Source organism: Panthera uncia, chromosome D1 (genome assembly GCF_023721935.1).
Source record: "Panthera uncia isolate 11264 chromosome D1, Puncia_PCG_1.0, whole genome shotgun sequence".
NCBI classification, from domain to species: domain Eukaryota; kingdom Metazoa; phylum Chordata; class Mammalia; order Carnivora; family Felidae; genus Panthera; species Panthera uncia.
The window spans coordinates 7,328,978-7,347,145 of NC_064808.1; the positions used below are offsets into that span (position 1 = coordinate 7,328,978).

Sequence of the window (18,168 nt, forward strand, 5' to 3'; positions counted from 1 at the left end):
TTTGTGAGTTCAAGCCCCGCATTGGGCTCTGTGCTGACAGCTCAGAGCCTGGACCCTGCTTCAGATTCTGATCTCCCTCTCTCTCTGCCCCTCCTCTGCTTGTGCTCTCTCTCTCTCCCTCTCTCAAAAGTAACTAAACATTAAAAAATAAAAAATAAAAAAATAAATAAAAAAGAGACTCATGGAGGGGGGCCCCTGAGTGGCCCAGTCAGTTGAGCATCTGACTCTTGATTTCGGCTTAGGTCCTGATCCCAAGGTCATGGGACTGAGCCCTGGCTCTGTGCTGAGTGTGGACCTTACTTGGGATTCTCTCTTTCTCTCTCCCTCTGCCCCTCTCCCTGACTCTTCTCTCTCAAAAAAAAAAAAAAAAAAGTGAAAAAGAGACTCACGGAAGAGTTCTAGAGATTGGTTGCACAACAATGTGAATGCACTAACTACCACACTTAAACCTGTGTAAAAGGGCAAATTTTATGGCATATGTATTTTGCCCACAATTAGAAAATTGAAAACAAAAAGACATTCATGGACCAATTGGGGAACATGAACGCTGACTGGATATTAGATGCCATTAAAGGATTATTAAATTTTTTTTTAAGTAGGCTCCATGCCCAATGGTGGGACTTAAACTCATGACCCTGAGATCAAAAGTCACATGTTCTATCGACTGAGCCAGCCAGGTGCCCTAAGGGATTATTAATTTTTGAAGTGTGATATTGATGTATTTCACTGAAGACCGTCTCTTAGAGATACGAACAAACCTATTTACAGATGAAATGACACCATGTCTGGGATTTGCTTTAAAATAAACCAGGAGGGGCCCGTGGGTGGCTCAGTCGATTGAATGTCTGACTTTGGCTCAGGTCATGATCTCACGGTTTGTGAGTTCAAGCCCCGCATTGGGATTTCTGCTGTCAGGGCGAAGCCCGCTTCAGATCCTCAGTCCCTCTCTCTCTCTCTCTCTGCCCCTCTCCTGCTTGCGCTCCCCAAAATAAGTAAATCCTTCAAATAAAAGAAAATAAACCAGAAGGGAGGGAGATGTGGGGAGACAAAGATAAACCCAAACTGGGCGATATGTATGTTGAAGCGGGGTCGTAGATACCTCAGGGTTCACTACTCCATTTCGTCTTTTCTTGGGCGTGTTTGAAAACGTCTACCACCGAAAAAGAAATAAGACAAACAAGAAAAAATAGCGCTCTTCTATCATGCCCTGTTGTTCTTCCAGGCACTCATCCTGGCCAGACGTATGGAGAGCGTGCCGCTGTCTTGTCCCCAGCTGTGACTTCAGAAGGCGGTGGGTGAGTGTCTCAGAGGCAAACTGCTCACCCAGGAAGCTGTGGGTGCTATGGTGGCCCAGGAGGACTCGCTCCAGGTCAGGGAGGAGTGGGAGGGGAAGGGGCAGTTTGCGCGCCCCCCCCCCCCCCCATGCGCTGCCCCCTAGAGCGGCCCAAGCTCACGTGGACATTGTTGTACCAGTCACTGCTTTTGTAGCCACCAAATACCAAGCCCGGCCTGATTCAGCATCAGAGGTGGCCGAGTGAAGCCGTGAAGCCGGGGGGCAGCAGGCAGGGCCTACCCGGGGGGCCAGGAGGCATTTTCTGAAAAAGGAACAGGTGAGAAGCAGGACTCCCTCCATCCTCAAAGCGCTCAGCTTGGTTCCCAGACCTTGTCACCTGGGACGGGATAGCACCCTCCTGCATCTGCCGTGAGTCCCTTCAGTCGCCACTGCCAGGTACGGGGTAGGATCCCAGCAGGTGCCAGGGCCGGTGGGGGGACTCTGGAAACTGCCATGGAGAGGGCACTGGGCACCACCATCTAAGTGCTGGAACGAAGGAGGCGCTGAGCGCTTTCCGTTGTGAATGACCTTCCCCGCTCCCACCTGACCCGCCCCTGCCTCACACCCTGAACCTACCCCAGGTCCCCAGGCCCTCAAGGGAAGATGCATCAGTCCCTCCCGAAGCAGAAACTGGCCACAGCGCGGGAGACAAGAGCGCTGGGGTCAGACAGCTCCAGGCTCAGCCCGGCTCTGCTCCTTCACCAGCTCTGGAATGGCAGGCTGGTCACCTCGTTCATCTCGCCGTGCCTGTCCCTCACCTGTGTAACGGGCACAACGTGGGGTGACCCACGATGGAGACGAGGCGCGTGTCCTGGGTGCACTCGGCAGTTCCTAGCGTGGGACCTGCCCCCGGTGGGGGGGCCTTCATTCACCTTTGTGGAATCTGAGGCCGGCAGGACAGTCACCCTCAACCTCCTGCCTCCTTGCTGCTCCTGCTCCCTCAGGTCACCCGGATGTGGGGTCTGAGACCTGAGGCACAACAGACAGTGCTGTTGGGGAGACTAGAAGTCCGGCACTGCTTCCTCTGGCGGCCCAACAGCCCCGGTGGGGCGGCACAGAGAGACTGAGGTCCCATCGGAGATGCTCTCCCTCTCCAGCTCCCCATCCTTCTACACCTCGGGGGTGGTGTAAAGACTTTACAGTCTCACTTGAGCCACACAGCTACCCAGGCGTGCGGGGGAGGGCTGGGGGAGGGGGGTGAGGAGCACATCTTACACGGGAACAGGAGGTTGGACCGCAGGAGCTGCGGAGCCTGGACGCGACCAGCGATGCAGCCGGGGAGCCACACGGGGGCCCAGCCGGTGTCTTCTTTTCCCAAACACGCCCTTACACACGCCCGTGTCCCTCCGAGGAGGGAAGGGGCCGCTTCTTCCTTTGTCCGGGACCAGCTTTGACTCTATGGTTATTACTGGTATCCAGAAAGATCTCCCCTACCTGGACCCCACAGAGGTCAGGGGGGAACAGCAGGAGGTGGCCTAGAGGCACAGGTATATCCCCACTCCTTCACTCGATGTCGTGATTGGGCCTCGGCATCATGCCTGGAAAAAGTTGCCGCCACCAGCCCCGGGCTGCTGACAGCGTGGGAGGGTTCCTTGGTGTTCTGGGCAAACATCTGCAGCAGCCCTGGGATGGCAGTTCTGGTCTGGGGTGGGGTGGGGGTGACACACCCCAAGCACTGGGTCACCCATGTTCAGAAACTTCATGCCCTCGGCTCCGCCCTCCACCTCTCCCAGGAAGACCACAGGGTGCCCACAGGGAGCTCCCAGCCACAGACACTCATACAGTCCCTAGGGTCCCGGCCAAGGCTGGGCAGACCCCTGCCGACCAAGATGTGGGGTAAAGTCACAAGACAACCATGCCACCCACAGTCACCATGGCCGCAACCCTGTGCAGGGAGCCATACGCCAGGGATCAGCTTGCAGTGGGAAAATGTCGCATAGGAAGACACACCAAGAGGGCACTTGACAAACATTTATTTGAGCACCTACTATGTGCGAGGCCCCTAAGCAGGGCCTTGGGAAAACAAAGTCAATGCAACCTAGTCCTTGCCCGGAAGGAGCTCACAGTCTACTGGGCCGGCCATCAATCACATCAACAGCAGCAAAGGTGCATTTAATTTAACTTCAGGAGTTTACAGCGAGCTTTTATACGTTTTTTTTCAGTTGTAAACACCCAGCAACACAGCCACGTGGATTTAAAAGCACATTGGCATAAATGTAAACACAGTCACAAGATTGGAAGGGTAGGAAATCACCTGCAATAATTCACATTGGTGTTTCAAAGCCCGATTTTCAACACTACCGTTACCCCCTGTGAAGTCCGACAGAAGTTTTACCGATTTGCAGAAACAGTGGTGGAGATGCCGCGGGGGATTCTGTGGCCCACCTGACCTCATGCGTCGGGGAAGCCACCTGGGACACAAGATGTTCTGAACCGCTGCCTGCTGCCTTTTTTCTACAACGTGCCATGCCACACCCGTGCCTTCTAATCCCTCCCAACCGGGCATTCCTCTCCCAAGCCTGTCAAAGCAAAGGACCGCATCCCAGGAAGCAACCACGCTGTGAGATCACTCATGCCTGGTCCACGCGTGGGGTGACACCAGCTGGGAGGAGGACACAGCATATACCCAGGTCCTTCCTGGCTGGTCTCAAAAGCTGGCTGGGTCAGTGTTATAGGGGAACAAGGCCTCTAGAGTCCTATCTATGCCCTACCTCTCCCCCAATGCACAGTATTTATCAGGAGCAGAAAAGTAGTCTCTGTACAGAGGATAGACTGTCCCGTTCCTCCATTTGCCTCTGGATTCTAAACGTGGCAGTGGGGTTTGGGGTCTGAGAAGAGCTCCCCAAGCTCCTTTTCAGAGCCCATGTCACCCAAGGGGAGAAAAACACCCCACATGGATTTGGCCTGTGATGCTGGTTTAGGAGGATAAGGAATCTGGTGAAGAAACCCCAAATGGACCACCTCTTGGTCCAGGGAATAGGGAAACCAGGCAGAGGAGGGAGTTTAATTAAGCCAACGAGAGGGCAGTTTGGAGCATCATGGGGCAGGGGAGGGGAGGTATCTCTCTCCCCTGCGGGCACAACCATTTCACTTTAGAAAGGTCAGGTTATGTCTCAGCTCCTAAGGTGTAAGCGCCACTGAGCCCCTCCCCGCACCTCCATAGGCTTTCTTAGAGGCTTACCGAGTGAGTCAGAAGGTACAAAATGTTAAAGGTGTTTCTGACCCCATCTCAAGGGCAGGGGAGGGGCAAGGTGTCCCTCTGACTGGCACCAAGTCAGCTCTCCAGCCACCAAAGCCCTGGCCTGGCCCTGCTCTGCCCTCCCACCCGGGACGCTCTTTCAGCCCTCCTGTCCCTCAAGGTCGCTCCAGGAGGCTGAATACCCCCCTTCCCGCAATGACGGCCCAGACGGAACTCTCTTAATAAAAAAAAATAATTTATTGTCAACAAAGGAGATATATACAACAGGAAAACAGGTGAAAGAAGGGAGTGAACAAAAGCCCCCAGGTGGGCTGCTTGGGCCTCCTGCAGGGATGGAACGGGAAGAGGTAATGGAGGCCTCCTGGTTTAGGAGCCTGAACGGGTGGGGGAGGAGAGGCGTCCCCCGAGGTAGTGGGACTCAGTTCAAACCCCATCATGACCACCTCTTGTGTAAGGCACTGTGCCAAGGGAGAATGGTGGGGGCTGAGAGGGGGGACGGAGAGGTCTGGGTCAGCAAAAGGATTGGGGTAGGTGTTCTCCACAGGCCCAATGCCCTACCGCACGACTGCCCTCAGGCCAGCCTGCCCATCTCAGGGCCCGGCCCCATGCCTTGCCGGGAGCGTCTGCCAATGCCCCCGAGTGACAGTGGATGCTGCCCACCCCCTTCCTCTCCTCCAGCCTGCCTTGGCACCCAGTTTTACTCTCTCCATCAGGTGGCCGAGCTGGGCAGCTCTGAGTGATAAGCCAAAGGGGGACCCTGCCTCTTCCCTCCCCCCCTCCCCAGGAAAGCAAGAACCTATACACCACTCCCTGCCTCTGGCTGCCCCCCGACAGCGGTGCTGGATTCCGACAGAACCGTAGGCCAGTTTGGGGTGTCACCTGCTCCCACACCCTTGGCGCCCTGGGGGTGCTTGGACCAGTCTTGCAGGAGGCTGACTGCCGGGGGCTCCTCCATCCGTACGCGGATAACCTGGAGATCCAGTGTCCCGCGAAGCCCCGGAGGGGGAGCTGGGCAGGGATGGGAGCAGAGAGCACACACGAGTCAGGGCCCTCCAGACCCCCCACCACAAGGACGTCCCCTGAAGGCCTCTGCAAACCGCACCTCCATTTCCGGGCCCTCATTTCCCCAGCCCGGAGCCTGGTATGAGGGGGACCCTGAGGACAGTGAGAAGCTCCACTCTCGGTTCACCCAGGGACCACGAGCGACCGGAAAATGAGGTCACGGCTCCTTTGGCATAAGCCAGTCATGCCCCGTCGTAGGCTTCCTCCCTCGTGTATCCTGGTGCCCAGAGGCTCAGTGCTGTAGGCCTCGCTCAGCTCTTACCTTCAGTCGACTCTCTCATCTAAAACTTCACTGGGCACCCTAGCCTCAGTGCTTCTGCCCCGTGTGGGCAGAGGGGATGCGAGTGGGGACCCGCAGACAGAGTAAGACACAGCTCTGCCCACCGAGGGGCTCTTGAATGGGTACGCAGGGTAAGGGGAGAATCCTGGATGCACAGGCCTGGCTCAGCACCCCAGCCCCGCTTTGCAACGTTCACCAGGCTCATCCCCTCCTGAGAGTCAGCACCTACCACACAGGGATCAGGAATCGGGGGGATTAGCGCTGGGGAGCAACCTCATAATAAGCAAAACCGGGCCCTCACCCAGGGGAGGGCAGGCTCCCCAGAGCTTTCGAGCAGCCACACGGGCACGTGCAGAAGTTACTTTACACTGAAAAGCAAAACAGAACATGCGGACTGTTGCAACGTCTGTTTTGAGACGCATCGGTTTGTGGTGTTTTTCCTAGGCTGTTTTTAGAGACTGGATTTAAAACGTGGCCGAGAAAACAGGCACAGTTTTGCTGCACAGTTTGCGGAGGATCAAAACCGCTTAACGGCTGCCAGCGTGTTACACAATTGAGCAAACTCCACTCTGCATTTGCATGAGCTCCCCCGTGTCTCTGACGAACTAGAAGCTCCTTGAGAGCAGGCTCAATCCCATTCATTTGTTCCTGAATTTAACTGCAGGTTCTCGAGCACCTACGCTGTGCCCAGCACTGTTCCTGCTGCTAGAGCTCTGACAGTGCATGGAGCAGACCCAGTAGCCTTCCTAGAATCGATGTTCCAGTGGCGGGGGCCAATAAATAAGATAAACAAATACAAGATGCACCGTGTTATGTATGGAAAGAAACAAAGCAAAGAAAAAATATATATACATATGTATACCAGAGAAGGGGACAGGACAGCGTGGAGGGCCTTATACAGCGGGTATGTTAGCGGAAACGTACAAAGAGTGAGGAGTCAGCTATGTGGATAGCTGGGGAACAGCATTCCAGGCAGAAGGAAAAGCGAACGCAGGTGCCCTGCTGGCACATGCCTGCTGCCGTACAACAGCAGGCCGGTGCCTGTGCAGAGTGGGCCGGAGAGGGTAGGAGAGGGAAGATGCTCGCTGGGGCGAGCATCGCTGGTCACCATGAGGACCCTGACTTTTTATCTGGAGTGGGATAGGAACAGCAGCGACAACATCCAACGTGGTTTTCATTAGGGACCCTGGCTACTTGTAAGAGATCAGACCACAGCGGGCAAAGACCAGAAGCTGGGAGGCCAGTGAGGTGGCTGTCAAGGAGCCAGGCAAGAGATGGCTCGGACCAGGGTAGCTGCAGTGGCAGGGGACACAGGAAGGTGAATTCTGAACGGGTTTTGGAGGTGGGGCTAATGGGATTTGCTGACTGCTTGATGCGGAGCGTGGGAAACGGAAAAGGAGGACTCTTAAGGATTTATTTAGCCTGAGTAAAGTGCAGAATGGGGAAAGGGGAGAGAAGGCTGGGGGTGGGGGTAGAGGTGGGGCTTCAGTTCCGATATGCCAGTTTGACAGATCTTACAGACAACCACAGACATGTCACACGGGCCCCTGGATGAGAGGCTGGAACCTAGGGGGAGAGCTGGGTGGGAGCTGTGAGCACGTGAACTTAGGCCTGGATTGCTCTGGAAGTAAGGCCCTGCCCCGTGGTTCAGGCATCTAGCCCCTCACTCTCCAAACATGTAAATAGCACCTAGATCCCGCGCTGGAAAATGGGGAGATCATGGGAAATGAAACAGACACACTTCCTGACCTGAAGCAGCTCACATTCGACCAAGGGGAGGAAAGATAACCGTCAGATCCATGTGCAGAAGAACAGGCAGGAGAAAGAGAACAGCGGGGGAGGCTGGAGGAAGACCCGGCCAGTTGCCCGGGACCCCAAGGGTGGAAGGCGGCTCTGGGAAGGAGTTATGAGGCAAGGTCACCATTACTGCCGCATCAGGAAAGGTAAGGACAGAGAACTGACCGCTGGATTTTTATCTTAGACAAGTCAACAGTGACCTTGCCAAGAAAGCAATTTCAGCATGAGATGGGAGAATGGAAATGGCTCCCGGAGAGACGAGAGCCAGTTAGTGTAGAAAATGCTCCCCAGCTTTGCTGAAATGGTTTGGGGACACATGGTGCAGGCGCTAGGGAGGAAAAAGAGGTCAGGAAGGGAAAAATCATAGCTTGGTATAGGCTGCTGGGTAAGATCTGGAGGAGAGGGAAAAACTGACGGTGGACAGGGAGGAGAGCAGCCAGCGGGGTGGGGGGGTGGGTGCAAGCAGTGGGTCCAGAGAGCTAGGCTGTTCCAGAAGCCGTTTAGTCCCAGCAGCAGAGTAAAGGCAGAGGATGCAGCTTGGATGCTGGAGGGGGATGGGCACAGGTGGAAATGCACACAGGCTGCCACTTACTAGGTGAGGGGCCCTGAGAGGGGCCTTACCTCCCCCCTGGCTGTTTCCTCTTCAAAACGGAAATCATAATACTATACGTGGTGATTGTGGGAATTTAAAGAGATAACACGCTAAGACGTTAACAAGTCTAGCACACAGTAAGAGCTCACTAACTTACGGACTTCTTAAAGCAATAGGATTAAGTTCCAATTCTTTCTGGCAGCATGGAGGGCAGAGGTGAGGGTGGGTGGGGAGGGGAGCATCAGGAGAGGTGTGATGTCCTGCCAGAAATCACGCATGATTCGGGCTCCAGGGCCAAGAAAGAGCAGGCCAGGAGGACTGATTTATTGGTCCCCAGGGCCAAGCCGAGTCCCTTTTGCACTCCAAGCCCAGAACTGGTCCCCTTCTCTCCTGGGAAGCCCAAACCTCTCTGCTTCCCCAGCCTTGTTCTCCCCTCCACTCCCCCCACATTTGTGCACGTGTGCATACCTGCACACGCCTTCTCCAGAGGGTGGGCCCAAGTCCTTTTCTCTCCTTTCTCATCAAGGTTTGTTTCTGAGCAGCGACTCTGAAAAGGTCACTGCCAAATGACCAGTAAAGGCAGGCACTGTCCACTCTTCCTTTGGTAAGTCTTTACTGAGGGCTTTCTTTACGCCAGGCGCATTACTGGGCGCGGAGGATACAGCAGTGAACAAGGACCCTAACCCTTGCGAAGCTCACACACACACTTTCTCCTTGGCCCAGCCTGGAAACGTCCTGGGCCTGGCCAAGGAATCCTAAAAGCCAGGTCTCCAGGTCTTACTCCCATCGAACACTAGCAAGACAAAGACGCTCTTTTCCCCACAACTTGTGAGTGGGGTCTTTAAGGCTCACCTTCTCTCTTGGCTTGCACACGTCCCCACCCTCATCCTGCCAGGCCCTTGGAAAGTTCTAGAAAGTCTTCCCTGGCTTCAGATTTGTATCTATGAGCTCAGCTGACCTCACTACAACACCCTTTCCCCAATTTCGGATCTCTGACTTTCAAACTTTTAAAAAGCGGTAGCATCTTTCCTCGGAATCTTCCAAGAACTTCAATACGTAACGCAACTCAAAGCGAAGACATTCTGGCGGAAGCCTTGCAGGTTTTTGAGAAATCTGCCCAAGCTTTGGGATCCGGAAACAGTCACACCATTACTCCGGAGTCTGTGCTCTCTCTGCACAGAACTACGGAGGGCACCCCACCATTCTTTACCTGCAGCGGCACTGCCTCCGACCTGTACCCCCGAAACAGAGAGTTAAGTTTCTTGGGTACAAAGGCTGCCTCACTCATGTCATTTTCCCACAGTGCTTCCCTCAGGGCTGGGCCGCAGGAACACCTGCCGCCGCGCCGCACAGCGTCTGCTGCGGGTTCCGGCCCCCTCCAACCTCCCTAGATCTCACCACTGCCGAGAAAAACCCTCTCACAAAATTACTGAGCCCCAAGGCCTCGGAGACTTTGGCCGCACACCCCATATGAACCTGAGATCTCAGGGACTCCCTTCTCAGCTACTCACCACTCCAGATGGGTGGAATTTGGGCCCAGGGTATCCCAGGACTCAAAATGAAGGCTCCCTTTCGAGAATGAAACCAGAAGACCCGTTAAACAGTGGAAGCGGTCAGCCATTTAGAGCAGTGATCCACCGAAGAGAACGAGGAAGCTCGGGAAACGCTCAAGTCCAAGCAGAGCACACAGTCTCGGGGAGGCAGGACTGGAATGTGGCTCAAGCTGAAACTTGAGACAGTTAAAACCGTGATCTACGTGAAGGGGTGAGGCCTGCCTCGAGATGAGAAAAAGCGGAACCCACTTTGGTAAAACATCACTAAGCGCAAGTGCACGTGTGCACGCACACGCGCGCACGCACGCACACACGCACTAAGCTTTTTGTAAAAGGTCTCGAGGATACAAGCTGATTAATAGCGGTCCCCGCGGGTGAGCGAGGTGGAGCAGAAGGGACACGTTTGCATTGTTTTCTTTATGCAAAAAGTACACCTCCTTTTTGAGAGCCCTGCTCTGGGGAGCCCCCGGCACCTCGTGTGCTATCGTCCCCTGAGCTCTAACTCCGAATGCACACTTCAGACAGGCTGGGACGAGGGACTGTGTGTGCCGCTCAGTCACTCCTGTAAGAACCACTTCCTGAGCCTGAGATGTCTGGCCTGGAGAGACGAAGAGGAAGCAGGCTCAGCCTCTGCCCTCCTAGAATGCATTCCAGTCTAACCTGCATTCTGCCACTGCTCGGCTATGTGACCGCGGCAGGCAGAGGCTGCCCTAATCCCCAGGACCTGCGAATACAGTAAGCTATGTGGCGAGGGAGAATTAAGGCTATAAGTGGAATAAATGTTGCTATCAGCTGACTTCCAAATAAAGGGATTGTCCTGGATGATCTGGGTGGGCTTGATGTAATCACAAGGGTCCCCATGGGGGAGAGGGAGACAGAAGAGACAGACCAAAGACGGAATCTTCAGAAGGACTCTACTGGTCACCCCTGGCTTTGAAGATGGAAGGAAAGCATAAGCCAAGGAATGCACACAGCTTCCAAGAAGCTGGGCAGGAAAAGAAAATGGACCCCCTCCCTCCCCACCAGGAGCCTCCAGAAAGGAACATGACCCTGCCGACATCCAGAATTTAGCTCAGTAAGACCCATTCCAGGCTTCTGACCTCTGGGACTAAAGAACAGTAAATTGTGTTCTTGTAAAAGCCACTAACGTCTGTGGTTAATGTGTTACAGCAGCCACGGGACACGAATACAAGGACCGAGGGAAGAAGGAACCGTCTCTCTGAGACTCAGCCTTTCTACACGAAACGTACTTTTCCAAGGGCCAGATGAACCACACGCAAAACTTTCCGAAAATCGGTTGAACGTGACGCAGACACGTGCGCTGATCATTAACATCGGGCAATTCGCTGACCTGCGGTCTCCACCGAGGTGCCTGCTGAGCTCACCACGGGTCCCTTCTCCTGTTCTAGTCCCGCTCAGGCCCTCGCTCCACCAGGGCGAGGTGGGCACCTCAGGTTCCGGGTGGAATCAGCCTTAAGTGTGGTGATTGGTTTGGAAGCACTGGCCTAGCCCAACCTCATGACCAATTCCAGGATACTCCCCAGGAGCCAGCCGGGCAGCTCAGCTTTCTGGCCAGTCTCTGTCATTCAAATCTGCCTGCCTTTGGCCCCGTCTCTCAGGAGACCCGAGTGCTAACCACCTCTTCCCTAGACTCTGCTGCAGAGCAGCCTTGACGAGGCCAGACCCCAGGGACGTGCCTGTCTGACCCTCCCTTGTGGTCCCCTCTCAGGAGCTCACCTGGAGAGGGGCTTTCCGGCTGGGGAAGGCCCCCTTCAGCAGCTCTCCCCTCTCTGGGTGAGTCCTTGCTGTCTGAGGCCCTGAGCTGGGTGTGGGAGAAGAGCTGGAGGACGAAGCCAGGGGGGAAGCTGCCGTCGGTGAAGTGCCGGACCTCAGCGGGAGCCGCAAAAGTCTCCGTGGGCGAGTCGGGTGATGGGGGGTCTGAAAGGAAGCACAAGACGGAACTGTGGGTCTGAGCGGCTTATCGCTACTAAAGCCAGAATCCAAAGACCTGGACCCCACCGCCCCCCTCGCCAGCTTGGCTTTCCTCTGGGAGCACCGTGGCCAGAGCCCATGCCCGCACCCGCACTGGGCCTCCCTGTCACCTGGGTCAGGGTCTGGGTCCAGGTCCAAGTTTTTGGTCATGGGTCTGCCTCTTTTCTTTCTAACTGGCTCTTCCCCAGGAGGCTCCTTCCATCTCTGACCACGGGGCTTCTTGTTTCCTGGCTCTGAGGCGGGGGCAGCTGTGGAACGAAAAGACGCCATACCTTTTAAAGGGGCTGCACTTCTCCCTCTGTTCCTTCCCTTGCCCCCCCAACCAAAATAAAAGAAAAGAAAAAAGAAAAGAAGGGGTCGCGCCTCTCCCTCCGTTCCTCCCCCCACCCCTGCGAAAAGAAAGAACAGAGCAGGAAAGAACGGGCCGCGCCTGAGCCTCTCTCCACACAGAACACAGGGCGCGTGCTCCCCTCTCCCCAGCTCGGCCATAAGGGCTTTCCAAAGACTGACCAGGAAACTCGAGGGGGCGGAGTCCCCTGGGCCGGCTCCTTTTCGGGAGAGATGCGTTGTCCTCAGAGTCCAGGAGGACGACAATCTCCGCTGGCATTTTGGCAGGGTCCGGGTCAGAGTCTGGGTCAGCTTCGACATCCTGGCCCGAGTCTGCAGGTGGCAGGTGGCAAACACCCAGTGAGCTCCGAGGGCTCCCAGAGTCCCGACTTTTCCCTGTGTCCTCCACCCCTGACCCCCCAGTTCCAACTACCTGAGACGGGTGAAGAAGGCTGCTCAGCTCTGACGTCTTGCAAAAGGGCCACCCCCTCACTCCAGGCCTCCAGGATGTTGCTCTTCTCCGAAGGGCTCAGGTCCAGGGTGTGAGGGTGCTGCTCCAGAATGTGCATGCGCGCCGTGTCCGCGGAGGGGGACCGGATCTCGGCCCCACACACCATGCACAGTGCCCGCCCGCTGCCGCCTGGGCTGTTTCCCACCAGGAACTCCTGTTCCCAAGACACCTGCTGCCTGGGCTCCTCACAGCCGTCGCCGCCCGCCTCCAGCAGGTTGGGCCTAGGTGGCGGGGTCTTTTCCTGCTGGGCCACTGCAGGGGGAGAGGTGCCGGAGAGCGCTATCAGTAGAAGTGCCCGTGGCCTGAAATACTCACAACCTGACTCCCCAAACTTGGTGGAGCAGTGGGGGGTGGGGAGGGGAAGAACACTCCTCCCCAGAGTCTCTCTTTCTCCCTTCCCCTGCAGCCCGCGAGGCACTGACCGTATTAAACACAACCCGTGTGCCCTGGCATTCTGCCATCTCACTCTGGACCTTCTCTCAATCTGGTCTCGGACCACAGATTTTTCCAACAGGCTGTGTTCCCGCACGTCCTTGGCCTTGGCACAACTGTCCAGACCATCCTGACCAGTCTGACAGATTCTTCTACTTCCTTCACGGCCCTGCTCGAAAAGCTACTCCTGGGACTGTCTCCCGACCTCCCACCCCTGGCAGCTGGTTGTATCCGACCTGACTTCCAGGCCACTGCGCATCCTTTCTGGAGGACAAGATCGGTAAATGTCATCACCTTCTTGTCCCCACAGGGCCTGGCACAAAGGAGATGCTTGGTGAGCCTTCAGTCGGTGAAGGACAGGCATGCCCGTTTCTCTACCTGGTGAGGCACCTTCAAAAGGCCATCCTATCCCGTCACGATCCCTTTCCAGAGCACCTGCAGGTGTGATCTCATTGGTCTGCCTCCCATCCACTCTTCGTGCACATGGACCACAAGCTCTGGCAGGGCATAAACCGTTTGCACCTCGACCCACGTTAGCCTGGCAGCTCAGTGCTTCTGCGGAATCCTTGTGGTCTCTCCTGGCCGGACCTCCCTCTTACCTTCTCAGGTAAGATGGGATGGAACACAAACACGGGAGGCCCCAACACCTAGGGATGCATGTGAGCGGTGGCATTCGGTGTGGGTCTGAGAACTGGCCAGGACTCAGAAGATCCAGGTCCTATGTCCCACGTGACTATGAACGGGAGCCTTGACCTCTTCTCGGTTGCCATCGGGCTCTTTCCCACCATTCCTCCAAAACAGCCCTCGTCAAGGTCATCAATGCTAAACCCAGCAGTTGGTCCTTAAGCTTCACCTTCGGACTCATTGCTTCTTCCCTCTTGATTTTTGCCACTTGGCTTCCGGGCATCACCTCCGGTGGGTTCATCTCGTACTTCCCTGGGACTCTCTTCCGGTCACTTGTGCTGGTTCCTTCTCATCTTCTCAGGTGCCTGCTCGGCTCCTGCTTCTTTCAGGGTGCCGCTGAAGAACCGTCTTCTCATGAGGCCTTCTCTGCTCCCCGCAGGAAGCTGCCATCTGTCCGTCCCCCCCACCCCCCAGCACTCCACTCCCCTTCACTCCTCAGCCCCCCATCACCTGGCCTAACACGTGTTTTACTTGTGCACTGTCTCCCCACTGGACTGTAGGCTCCAGAACGGCATGACTTCTGATGGGTCACACCCGTATCTCCAGCATCAAGAACAGTGCTTGGCATGTAGACTCTTGATTTCGGCTTAGATCATGGTCTCACGGTTCACAGGAACGAGCCCTGGGTTGGGCTCTGTGCTGACAGTGCAGAGCCTGCTTGGGATTCTCTCCCTCTCTCGCTCTGCCCCTCCCCCGCTCTCTCTCAAAATAAATAAACGTTAAAAAACAAAAATGTGTGCTGAGGGACTGACTCAGTCTCTAACCTGGAACGACTGGAGAGCTCCCCAATTTGGTTAGTTCTTGGACCCCTTCTGTCTACCTCTTTCCCATTGTCTGCCTGCTGACGTCTCTGGTATTTGTACCTCCAGCCAGACTCTCCCATGGAATCTAAACGCACGTTTTTGATGTCTATCTGACCACACCACTTGTGTGGGATCTCTTAACTGACCTCGTTGAAACTGTAACTCGCTAGGGGCGCCTGGGTGGCTCGGTCGGTTAAGCGTCCCACTTCGGCTCAGGTCACGATCTCACGGTCCGTGAGTTCGAGCCCCGCGTCGGGCTCTGTGCTGACCGCTCAGAGCCTGGAGCCTGTTTCAGATTCTGTGTCTCCCTCTCTCTCTGCTCCTCCCCTGTTCATGCTCTGTCTCTGTCTCACAAATAAATAAACGTTAAAAAAAAAAAAAAAAGAAAGAAACCGTAACTCGCTAGCTGCACGCGCCTGCGTCCTAGCCTTTCCGTTTCGGTGCGTGGGAGGCCCGTCCTTTCAGCTGCTCTGGCCAAAAACCTTGAATCCATCCTTTCTCCCTCTTACCCCAACTCTTTCAAAAAGCTTCTGCGTTCGGATATTTACACTTAGGATTCCGTCCGCCTAAGATGCTTTCCCTCCAATTATCCGCAAGGTTCATTCCCTCTCTTCCTTTGGGCCTGTGCTCAAAATTCACTTTATTAGAGAAGCCTTTCCTGACCACTTGATATTCCAAATAAAACGCCCTCGCTCTCTTTTCTCCCCTCTTTGCTCTAGTGTTCTCTGAACCACTTATCTCCACCTGACACACGATGCATTTGTTTGTTTGTCCTTGGTCACTCATTTTATATACACGTTCCAGAAAAAACGTTTCCTCTTTCTTTGCGGCCATTTTAGCGCGCCCAGTCTAAAATCGCCTGGCTTACGGTAGGTGCCTGACAAAGACCTGTTGAATGAATTAACTTCTCCGGACTTCTTCCTCACCCCTAACAGTGGGGAATAGGGTGCTTCTTGCACGGTTGTCAGGACAACTGAGACAGCCTGGCATCCAGCATTCAACAAATACTAGCAAAAGCAAAGAAAGAACCTGTTCCATGCAAAGCTCTGAGAAGGGTAGTGATCTTTATTTCCCTGACTTGTTTTAGAACTCTCCAGATTCCAAAAAGGAGAGACAGTGCAGGGAGACAGCACACTCTGCTGAGGTTAAATGAATGGCCTTGCTCTCAATTCAATCTCTTTTGGGTACAGTCCCCGCTTTGGGAACAGGTATCTGAGGATGAAGAGATATTTGCATTTTCATGGAAAAAAATTTTTTTTTTTTTTGCATTTTCACGAATATTAAGTTTTCCAGGAAGATGGCCCTTTGTTTTCTAAAGGTTTGCAAGATTCTGCGGACTAAAGAAACTGGGAAAGGGGGAGGGGAAACCAAGTGTTCCGAGATTGTTCCTCAAAGCCCCTCCCGAGGCCATCTCCTTCCTGCGTGGCTGAGGGTACCCCTCGAAAGCACGTCTTTCCCTAAACGGAGTAGGCTGTACGCAATCTCATTCACCCCTCAAGCGCTAGAATCTGACACCTGTGGCTTACGCAAGTGGAAGGCCTGGGATGCAAGGGGGGTTGGGGGACCAGGAAAGCTTTCTGCGTAGACGGCCCTGAAAATCCTCCTCTTGGGGAGCGGCATCCTCGGGATCTCTCCGGACACCAGGCTGCCGCGCCCAGCCTCCGGCCCGGAGGCCTCGCTGCCCCTCGGCCTAGAACACAGCCTGGCCCCCGCGTCTGCCTCTCTCCCCGCGGGGCGGGAGACCGCGGCCGCCGGTGCTGGGCCCGGGCGAGGGGGCGCTCGGGCACCGGAAGATCCGGAGCGCGCCGGGTGTGGATCGAAGGCTCCAGACCCTGGACGGGGGCGGGGGAGAGGGAATTCGGGGAGGCCCCAGATTCCAACCCCTGGAGGGGGCGGAGCGAGAGCTCGCCCGGGCCCCAGGCCGGAGGGGGAGGGGGCGCCCGGGTCCCAGGCCGGAGGGGGAGGGGGCGGCGGAACCCCTGACTGAGGAGGGGGAGGGGGCGCCCGGCCCGGGCCCGGGCCGCGGAAGCGGGGTCCCCTTCCATCCTCACCTCTGAGCATCGGCTCGGGCCGCGGAATTACGGCCACCACCATGGCCTCCTCCTCGTCCTCCCCTTCCTCGCATTTGAGCGTCACCTCGAAGCAGTCGAGCGCGGCGCCCTCGGCCTTCAGGGCCATGGTGCGGCCGGGAGGGGGTGGGAATCGCGGTGACCGGACGCCGGAGGCCGGGCGCGCAGCCGGGGGCCGCCTCCCGCTCCGCGCTGCCCCCTCCCCGCCGCCCGCCGCTCACCGCCCGGCCTGCGACGGACGCGTCCGGGCCTCCCCGAGACCGAGCGCGTCGGGACCCCGGGCGGGGAGGGCTCAATCCGGGGCCCCAGGCCCCCGCCGCTCCCTTTTATGGAGGCTCATTGTCGGCGCCCGCCCGACCGGCCCGCCGCGGGTCCGCCCCCGACCCCGCGCGGCCAATCGCGCGTGGCCCCGCCCCGGGCACGCGGCTCCGCTAGCCTCCCGGGGACCCGCAGGGCTGCGGGGAGGGCCGCGGGCTCCCGGCCGCCCTCCAGCGCGGAGGCGGGGCTTGCCGGCGGGCGGGAGAGGCCCCCAGACCCCGCGGGCTGGGGGCGCCCTCCCTCGAGCTGCCGGTCGGGCACGCTCGCGGGCGTCCGGAGCGCTACCGGGTGCCCTGGGGTTGTGTTCGGGGTCGCTTTTGCCTTTCCTGGCACAAACCTGCCTCCGCCAGAAGATGCCCCGGGCGGGAAAAGAACCGGCGGGGCAGTGAGCGGGGCCTCGGCTTGGGAAGGAAAGAGGGCGGGGGTGGGGTGGGGTGGGGAGACTGAATTCCTTCGGATTTTTGCCAGCCTTGTGACCTTGGGCACCTTATCTGCTTTCTTAGACTATCTCATCCTTTCTCTCAGAAAACATTGTGGAACCTTCTGGACAAGGGGATGCAAAGAAGGAAAAGCCAAGTGGAGTGTGGGCACACGCAGACCACCCCGATGGTGTTGATTTCCATGACTTAAATGTGAGTCGAGAGATTTGGAGCCTCCCCAAGGTCACACAAATCTTTGAGAGCCCCAAGACCAGAGTCCGGTTGCCATGACACTGCGACATCATAATCCTACTTTTATGGGCATCTCCCTCTGCTGTGGGAGCTCTGGTGACATTTCAGCTGGGAAAATGTCTGACCCTGGAAATGCATCTTAAAATGCCACCGTATCAGACCAGACACTCCTCCATTTGTCCCTCCAGTTAAGGAGTGCTGGGGAGCTTGTTGTGTTTGCTAATCTCTGGGATGCCTCCCTGTCCCCTGTTGGACTTGGCCCGTCCTTCCAACCCCCCTCCCCCACAGGTGTCACCAATACCCTGCATTAAGTTCTTTGTTTCAGGTAGAGTGGTTCCTGTTTTCCCCGTTGGACCCCGAGTGATACACCCAATATTATACCAGGCACTTTGTCTTCACAAGTCTTAAGTGGTATTGTTCCCATTTTACAGAGCAGGAAGTTGAGGCTTAAAGGGTTAAATTATTTGCCCAAGGTAATATAGCAAGAATCCTATTTCATCAAGTCTAAGGTGAGCATTTTCCCTACATTTTAACATCCTTGGAAT

At 56.2% G+C, this 18,168-nt stretch overlaps 1 protein-coding gene across 2 annotated transcripts; it reads right to left on the reverse strand.

The window, feature by feature from the left end:
- Positions 1-4,746: 4,746 nt before the first annotated feature.
- SPINDOC (spindlin interactor and repressor of chromatin binding) lies at positions 4,747-17,014 on the reverse strand. 2 transcript variants are annotated; one of them, XR_007460501.1, is made up of 7 exons: positions 16,617-17,014; positions 12,569-12,898; positions 12,319-12,468; positions 11,919-12,056; positions 11,554-11,754; positions 9,775-9,992; positions 5,453-5,540 (listed from the first exon to the last, which is right to left on the reverse strand). XR_007460501.1 is itself a non-coding variant. In XM_049644137.1 (6 exons), the coding sequence occupies exons 1-6, from the start codon at positions 16,741-16,743 to the stop codon at positions 5,329-5,331; spliced, it is 1,158 nt and encodes a 385-aa protein (XP_049500094.1). In that variant the 5' UTR covers positions 16,744-17,013; the 3' UTR covers positions 4,747-5,328. The 2 variants fall into 2 exon arrangements, 1 of the variants encoding a protein (XP_049500094.1); XM_049644137.1 differs by lacking the exon at positions 9,775-9,992 and having other exon boundaries at positions 4,747-5,540; positions 16,617-17,013.
- Between the last annotated feature and the right edge of the window lie 1,154 nt (positions 17,015-18,168).

Coding starts and splice junctions, on each gene's coding strand:
- SPINDOC (XM_049644137.1), bottom strand. CDS start 16,743: ATGGCCCTGAAGGCCGAGGGCGCCGCGCTCGACTGCTTCGAGGTGACG. Junction 12,057..12,318: donor CCGCCCCCTCGAGTTTCCTG/GTCAGTCTTTGG, acceptor TTCGTTCCACAG/CTGCCCCCGCCTCAGAGCCA. Junction 11,755..11,918: donor GGACCCAGACCCTGACCCAG/GTGACAGGGAGG, acceptor GCTTCCTTTCAG/ACCCCCCATCACCCGACTCG.